This window comes from Neolamprologus multifasciatus, chromosome 19 (genome assembly GCF_963576455.1).
Source record: "Neolamprologus multifasciatus chromosome 19, fNeoMul1.2, whole genome shotgun sequence".
Lineage (NCBI taxonomy): Eukaryota > Metazoa > Chordata > Actinopteri > Cichliformes > Cichlidae > Neolamprologus > Neolamprologus multifasciatus.
This window is the reverse complement of record NC_140457.1, coordinates 18,632,772-18,641,272: the sequence shown is the minus strand read 5'-3', so window position 1 is coordinate 18,641,272 and position 8,501 is coordinate 18,632,772. Positions and strand designations below refer to the sequence as shown.

Sequence of the window (8,501 nt, the reverse complement as noted above, 5' to 3'; positions counted from 1 at the left end):
AAAAAGATACAAAAAATCTCCCCCCTAACAACCAGCCTTGCTGCGGGTCTGTTAAGGCCCAGCGGGATAAATGTCTCACACACAGCCACGGCGAGCTGTGATGTCTTAGCAGAAATGAAATGCTGAGAGGAGTCGTACCAGGAGTGAGGCCTCTGGGATGGAGAATACTTCAAGGTTTCCTCCACTGAGAGTGGGAGCTGCAGCCCTGCAGCTCTGCAATCTTCGCAATCAGGCAGTAATGCAAGCGGTGACTGTTTCAGATTATGCTCAGGAAATCCTCGGTGCTCTCTGCTCAAAACAATTTACCCTGACATGAGCCCAGAGAGAGAGAGGGGGGGGGGGGCGACGGGGACAAGAGAGCTGTCCTCACCAGATTTCTGCTCTCAGACCACCTTATTATTATTATTATTATTATTATTATTATTATTACTTCTGTTGACCTCTGTGAGAGTAGGTGTGTCTGTTAATGCTCTGATTGTTTTCAGTGGTTACAGCTGTTTGCTTAAAGTCCATGTATTTGGTTTTGTTTTCTTTTGGATGCCATAAGTCACTAAACTTTAAGCTATTTTTTTTCGCATATGGGATGTTTGCTCATATTATTTCTGAAAAAAAAAAAAGAGGCTGGTAAAGGTTGAACGGTGGCACTTTCTCATGGCCCGGAACCAACAGAGCAAACTCTCAGAGAGAGCAAAGAAAACACGGCAACAAAAAGCCAATGATCCGCAGCAACTGGGCTAAAAAAAAAATTAATTAAAAAAAATTTCGCAAAAAAAAAAAGGAAGAAAAAAAAAACTTTCCTCCTGTAGCCAAAACATGTATGATGGAGCAGAGGCGATTTTCAAAAGAGTCAAAGCTGGTTCCTGCGTATACACAACAGCCTCATGACAGACAGCTGCTGATGTTGACTTACATTAGTGTTGAATTAAATTTCCCGTCATGACTCTCGGTTTATTGTTGAAAAGCTGAGAACCCGTAGAACAGGATTTCTTCCGTGCTGGAAGGAAAAAAAAAGGCGATTTATAATAATTTCCGATTCAAATCCCACCCGTGCAGATTCAGATTTGGAGATTTGTTTAGTTGTTGTGCAGTTGTTAGAGGGCGGGGTCATTCAAGTCCCCCAAAAAAGAAAAAAAAAAGAAAAATAATAGAAATCTGTCTTATTAATGGCGTGCTTCCTTTGGTTTGCTTGGATTTATAAAAGGCAGTACCAGCCCCCCCCCCCTCTTTTTTCCCTCGCTAAATACACAAATAACACAGAGACAAATTAATTAGTTTTGTTTTATTGGAAACTAATTACCATGACTCTAATGAAAACGTTACCTCTTAGTTTCCATAGCAGGAGGTCGCTATATTTTTTTTGTTTGTTATCTTTAACAAAATATCATAAATTAAGCAAATGGGCAGTCCAGTTAAGTGTTTCGTTAAGAGTTTCAGAAAGGTCCTGTTTGTGTGTTTCCATGTGCAGGAGATCAGAAAAGCTCCTGTCGTGGAGGGGGTATATGGGTTAAGCGCCTTAAGGAATTTAGTTCTAACCAAATTTAACGACAGACAAGTCAGTCTATATTATAAGATAGGCTACTATAGTGTTATTTCATACATGTATTTAATCTGATACACTTATCAGTCTTTTTCTTTTTTCCTGTTTTCTTTTGTCGAATCTGATCGTCTGACAGCCTCTTTAAGAGCCCAAATCCACAAGACTGGAGGTTAGAGGTCCCAACAAAGAGTCCTGCAGTTGGTGTGGGTGTCCGTGCATGCCGTGCACCGGCTGTGGGGCCCCCAGTCCGGACATGGGGTAAGCGGAGGCCCCGGGGTGGCTCATGTTGCCCTGAAGCAAAAGCGCTGAGTTCTGGTCGGGGCTCTGAGGTGGAGAAAACTCGTCCTCCGAGCTGGACATGAGAGACTTTCCTCCGTCTAGAGGGGACAGCTGGTTCTGTTTGTTGCCGCCTGCGTTGTTGTTTTCGCTGTTCTCCCTGGAAATGACAACAACGGGGAAATTTAGAGAAAAATGCTCTCAGTTTAGTAGATGACATTATATCAGCGAGGCGGGCCTTGAGGAAACGTTTTTATTCGTTTGTAAACGTGGATGGATATTGCGCACAAACCGCAGCGTTTTTGCTAACAACGAAATTTGTCCTTTGTGAGAGAGAAATGATTACAAAATATTATAATTGCCCGCCTTCTTATTCTTTTCCTGATTTTTAATTTCACCGCATATTATCTACATTTGCTGATCTGTTTAAAGTAAAAGTCGTGTTAGACGCATTTATATCCCCATGTAACCTAATTTAACCTCACAGCCTAACATATTTCAAATTTCCATGGGTCTCAAAAAAGTGTCCATATTATTTTATTATGATTTTTTTTGTAAAGAAATTTTTTAAAAAAAAGAAGTCACGTTGATGGATTTCAAATTGTTTTGGATTACAATTCGAGTCGAGACAAGTCAGGCGTTTTTGAAGTGAGTTCAGCGTTTGACAACATCTCGCTGCTGTTTAACACCTTTACTGTTATCAGGACAGATCTGATGTGGAAACGTGAACACGTCCTAAAATACTCAGTGCGTGGACTATTTGAATGAGGTGTTTCGCATGAGAAGGATTTATATTTTTCTCTTTACTTCAGGATTACTTCAGGGCCACGCTGTCAGAGTGCTGTCACTGATTCATTTATATTCTCGCTGCTTGAAGCCACTTACAAAAATAATTTTTTCCAAAGAATAATTTGCTATTGAAACATGTTTAAAAAAATCTAAACGCTTTCTGCCGTGGAGTGAGACAGCAGCAAGGCTGTGACAGTTTCACGTACCTCTCCTTCGCCTCTGCGGCTCTGTCTCTCTGCCGTCTGTTTTTGAACCAGTTGCTGACCTGCGTGGTGGTCAGTCCTGTGGCCTCGGCCAGCTCCCTCTTTTCCCGCGGGGACGGGTATGGGTTGTGCGTGTACCACTCTCTCAGCACCCCCCTGGATTTCTCCTTAAAGCAGTAGCTTGTCTCCTCACCGTCCCATATCGTGCGGGGCAGCGGGAATTTCCTCCGTACCCGGTACTTCCCTACAGCTCCGAGCGGCCGGCCCCGCAGCTTCTCCGCCTCCACGTAGTGCGCCTTGAGCCAGAGCTGCTGCAGCTTCGGATGGTTGTGCGGGGAAAACTGGTGGCTCTCCAGGATCTTATAAAGCTCTCTGAAGTTCCCCCGATGGAAGGCCACCACCGCCTTGGCTTTGAGGACGCTCTCGTTCTTGTGGAGGTGATCACAAGCGGGCAGCGACCACAGGAAGCGGCCGAGCCTCTCCAGGTTTCCACCCTGCTGCAGCACCTCGCAAACGCACGCCACTTGCTCCTGTGTAAACCCGAAGGACGGTAATATAGACATGATGTCCGGGGCTCAGTCCTCTGCGCTGTTATCCAAAAAGAAGCGGTAGCTGTCGTTGACTTTGTTTATATTCGTTTAATTGTGAGTCCTCGCGGTGCAATCCAGCGCAATCCGACCGCGCTGCACGGGCCTTGAAGCTATCCACTCCACTCCAGCCCCTGATGCGCGCAGCAGATTGGGATGTTGATTGTTGGGACAATTTGTTCCTGTTGGAGATATGTCAGGCTTAAAGGGAGCCTCTGCGTTTCGGTGATTGGCTCTCCCTCTGCCCTGCACCCTGTACAGCAGAGCAGGACTGAGTTTGCAGCTCCGTTTCCTCCCCAGAGGCAGTGCGTCAGGGGCTGAAATAGGAGCGCTCCCACCTCCCGCCCCCACAGTCCCTCTCCCGCTTCATCCGAGGGAGCAGAGCAGCACCTAAACACTAATCAATTATTACAGACCTCTTAAAAGTCGCATTAACGTGTTCTGAATGGAGGCTACATCTTCTTTAAACGGTGACTATGGACGGCAGACCTTCCCGCGTGGGACAAAAAACCAAACCACAGAATGCTCTCCCTCCACACGTTATCAGTAATCATAGTCAGTGGAGGGTGAACCCACAAAAACACAGAGCTTTTGGTTTTTGAAGACAGGTTTATGCTCGATTAAAACAGAGATTGTAGTCTGCTTTTATAAACAAATAGTTTTAGGCAGAAACCCAGAAGTTTTTTTTGCTGAAATTTATGTTGTTTTAACCAATCCCAAGTCTTTGTTTTTCTTTTTGCTTTTTCTTTCTGGGGTTTTTTTCTCGATTTACCATCACTGCGTGTTGTGGACACCATAATTACATGCAGGCTGGACATTTTTGCTTCACCCTCACCTTTGATAGCCTATTAATTAACAAAAGCCGTTTATTTTATGAGGTGATATAATTTAATAAGTTCCTATGATAGCTGGGTCCATTATGCGCCATTACGAAGTTCTTTTATACGAGGAACCAACACTACCTGCCAAACGTGTTACGGCCCATAGACCACCAGTAGGAAAACAGCCACTTAAGCGTGTGTGTGTGTGTGTGTCTGACAGAGAGAGTGTCTGTGTGCGTGTGTGTGTGAGTAAGAGGGAAAGAGAGAGAGGTTGTTAAAATATCATAGTGGACCTTTGCAATTTGCCTAACATCCTCACGACTAATAATAATACATAAACACTTAATACACACTTTATAAAACTGAAATAAAATAAAATCCATCCTGCTGGTGACAAACAGTTTTCTGATCCACGTGAGTCTTAATATTAATATTATAGCCCATCTGGACAAATAAAAGATGCCACTCTTTTGCTTCATTCTCCTTTCTGCATCATCACTGGGTTTCTGGAGAGACCCCTTCAGTCTGCAGCCTATACATTTATATTTCAAGGATTAGACGGGCACCGCACTGGCTCCAGTGTTTTCTGCGGGGTGAAACTCTAAACCAATCCATTAGTAAATGAGTTCACTGCGACACTGGTCCTCGGTGGTGCAGTTGTTGGTTTGAGCCATATAGATCACATTTCTTTATCTACACCAGAGTCTGAAACTTAAACCCCCCTTTCAATATGTTATATGGGGCGGGATTGAATTATAACATATACAAAATTTAACCAAAAACAATTTCACAGAAAACGTTTTTGTTTTTGAAGACCTTAGATCTCGCTAAGGCATATTTTTGTGATAAAGATTTAATGCTTTGAACTCGTTTTAGTGCTGTCAAACTCAGCAAAATGCACTTCTAAAGACTTTCACTCTGGAGCAAGGCTGTAAATCACGCTGTAAGATTTTACGGGCAAACGTGTGAAAAACAAAACGTCTCAATATTCGGGAATATGGGCGAATGTCCAGGCTATTAAATAATAAAAACAGAAAATGAATTCAAAACTGCGGGTTAAACATCCAAGTGACCGCTTCAGTGCTATGCTGCTATTTAAACTCGCTGAAAGGACAGGGCCTTGAAATGCAGCATCTCATTTTCGAGGTCATAAAGACGAGAATTTAATTTGTGTGGTATATTAAATGGAAACACTGCAGAAAAACAAATAATTTATGAAATTTGAAACGAATTGTTTTGCGTGTATTCATTAATTTGAAGCACTTTCCTCTTGGATGGACCGCTGTCTCACCAAGCTCAAATTATCGCTACTGGAAAAAAATTGTTTTAAAAAACAGAAAACATTAAAATGTCCACTTTTCTCACACATGCGCAGTTAAAAGCCCAAAACCTCAATTTGATTCAAATGTAACTAATGCTGTGGGATTTATAATGTGGAACAAGAGTAAAAGCGGATACCTTATGCAAAAAAACAAACAAAAAAACCTTCTGAGGTAGGTGGACACGGGACTAGGCTGGGGTGTAAGCAGCACTCGGGCTGTGTAAAACCCTCAGTGCTTCAGTAAATGAGCTGTCTGATGAGCGGCTCTCGGGTTTCTCTAATATTTCTACCACATTGCGCCGCGCCTCCTCCTTTAACCCGAGCAGCCCGGGGGGCGAGATTATTTCAAGATGTGGACTCTCCCCCTCTGCCACGGCCAGTGCTGGTCTGCTCATACAAGGAGTTAATGCAGTACTCGGATAGGCTATCAGTCGTTAGGCCTATTCGTTCCAGGGAGCAGGGATTCCTCATTCTGTACTTTTTTTCCTTTTTGTCCCCACGCTGTCTCATTCGTCCTTTATTAACTTATAAACCCAGACTCCCTTCCTGTGTGCTGCTGAAATCCAGCACCGATTTCACAGAAAAAAATTAAATAAACTTTTTTTCCCCTCTCCCCCCCTTCTCTCATTAATCTGGGGTTTATGCGTAAAGGAGGCCATTGATCTGAGCTCTCTGAATTATGCTCTTCCAACTCCTTATTTGGACTAATTAGCCTTTTCACAGCAGCATACACTAGAGCATTTTGTGCAATATTGATTTTGAAAAATAGGTGAAATGTTGCACTTTTACTCAATTTCAGTGCGCGACAACTCAAAACAGTGAAAACACTTCATAAAAATGTCATCGTCAAAAAGACAAAAGAGAGGGGTGGTGGTAAGTTTCCTATTGTAGGGTTAATTTTTTCCCCTCAAATATAGAGGAAAATTGAAACGAGCACTGGCTCACTTAACAGATGGTTTTCAGTCTGTCTAAATCCAAAGTGCTATTTCAGCTGTATGGACTGGAACAAAGCCGATGCTGTTTAAATTGAGTGAAAAATGTCAGATTTAGTCTCCATGGTGTTTGAGCGTTGTGGGATTTTTTTCCCCTTAAAGGAAAATGTCACTCCAACAACATGTATTTAACATGAATCATTTATTTATTTAAAGGGGAAAAAAATCCCAAATCAACAACGCATAGGTGGATTCCGGTTATGAGTGACGCCTGGTATTTCTTAGTTTCATATGGCAGCTCACATATGACTGACTCCACATTTAGCAACAGATTAATAAATATAAGTAAATATAAGTAAACCCTTTCGTTGCGTCGGAGATTTGCCCATTCAAGATGCTCTAAATGTCTCTTCGATTAGGAGTAAAAGAGGTTTATCCGGTTATGTGGATGGCAGTTTAAAAAAAAGGCAGCTCCTTCTCTCAAAACAAAACACAACTGTTGACATGAGTGAGTTAAATGAAATTGGAGCTGCAATTATCAGCTTAACAGAGTTTCCTGTCATGTTGGAAAATTAGACCTGGTACAAGTGTACTGGGGTTAGACCCCCTCCACCACTGCCACCATCACCACTCACCCACCCGCCCCTCCTCATCAAAATCATTACGCATTTCCTCAGAGGACCACCTCCACAAATATGCAATTACGGCCTTGGCTTTTACTGCGCTCTGCTCGGTAAACACGCTCCGGGCATGTGGAGGAGCACATGCCCATGTTTTAGAGAAACTCTTTTCTTGGATGGATAAACAAACGAGGTCGGCAGACCAATCCATAAACAAACAAACAAAACAAAAATTTTAAAAAGGGAACAATTTCAACGTGATGTGCCGGGGAGCCATGTGTGCCTTCTGGCAGGGAGGGGGCGCCATGACAGTACTTCGCATCCGAGTCCAAATGTAAAACCCTGAGAGGATGGAGGATGAGCTGGTATTTGCGTATTAGGAGTCGCGCAGTTGTGTGGCAGGTGTGCGGGTGCGCCTTATGGTCTGCATTGGTCACTTCAGTCCTCATGTGCGCAGCTCCTGTTACAAAGTGGTGTTTTTTTCTCTTTGGGAAATACCTTTGACCACTGTGGTGTGCACTTGATGCTGCCTCCCAGCTGCTGCCCCTGAGTGTGCGTGCGTGTGTGAAAGAGAGAGAGAGAGAGAGAGAGCGAGCGAGAGAGAATGTGAGTGCATCACACAAACACTCAGACTCACACATGCACACTTAAAGCTGTCCTCATGAGTTATGTTTTCTGTCCTTGTGCTCCAGAACAAAGCAGTGAATCATGCTGTTTGCATCCCCCCCACCCCATCTCTTGCCACACTGGGTGATGCAGCAGACATGTGTGCATACCTCACACTCTGCCAAACAACAACTTAGGAGGTAAAAGAAAACTCTACAAGGTCATTATTTCCCCTCCATAGTTCAAACACTGCCACATACTTTCCACAGCCCGGCTGGAGCCAGCAGACTGTTTGTGCCAGGACCGGGGCTCGGCCTGTATGGTGGGTCTGTACAGGGCAGGCTGGTACCCGCTGACCCCTGCCCTCTCATTAGTGGGACGTGGAGCAGCGGAGTACCGTGCTCCCCAGGTCATGTTACATATGGCTTGCAGTCTGCTGCGCCGCATTAAATGTCAGCTTTGAAACCATCTGAAAGATCAGAGGTCAGTGTTTTTAATAAGGCCAGAGTTCTGGGGGAGTTCCCTCCTTTTTAACTGCTCGCCTGAGTATGTTTCACGTTGCGTGTTTGAAATTGTGGACAAAATGATCCACTGCACTGTTTGGTTAGGCGTTGGGGATGTCCTGGGGTTTTTTTCTTCTCTGTTTTTGCTCATAAAAAAGCATTTTATTTATGAAATCTTTAAACATTCTGCTGCAGAAATCCAAACACGGCATCTTTGTGGCAGCACTTATTTTCCTTTTCTGCTGAATTCATAGGCACAATACACAAAGGTGGAGTTTTCTGTTCCCCCTCTCCACCCTCTTCTCC

General features: G+C 43.8%; 1 protein-coding gene across 1 annotated transcript; it reads right to left on the bottom strand.

The window, feature by feature from the left end:
* Positions 1-1,264: 1,264 nt before the first annotated feature.
* Positions 1,265-3,712, bottom strand: LOC146496409 (homeobox protein six1b). The gene is made up of 2 exons (XM_085143221.1): positions 2,809-3,712; positions 1,265-1,973 (listed from the first exon to the last, which is right to left on the bottom strand). Exons 1-2 carry the CDS (start codon positions 3,366-3,368, stop codon positions 1,679-1,681), a joined length of 855 nt encoding a protein of 284 aa, XP_084999347.1. The 5' UTR covers positions 3,369-3,712; the 3' UTR covers positions 1,265-1,678.
* Positions 3,713-8,501: the final 4,789 nt, after the last annotated feature.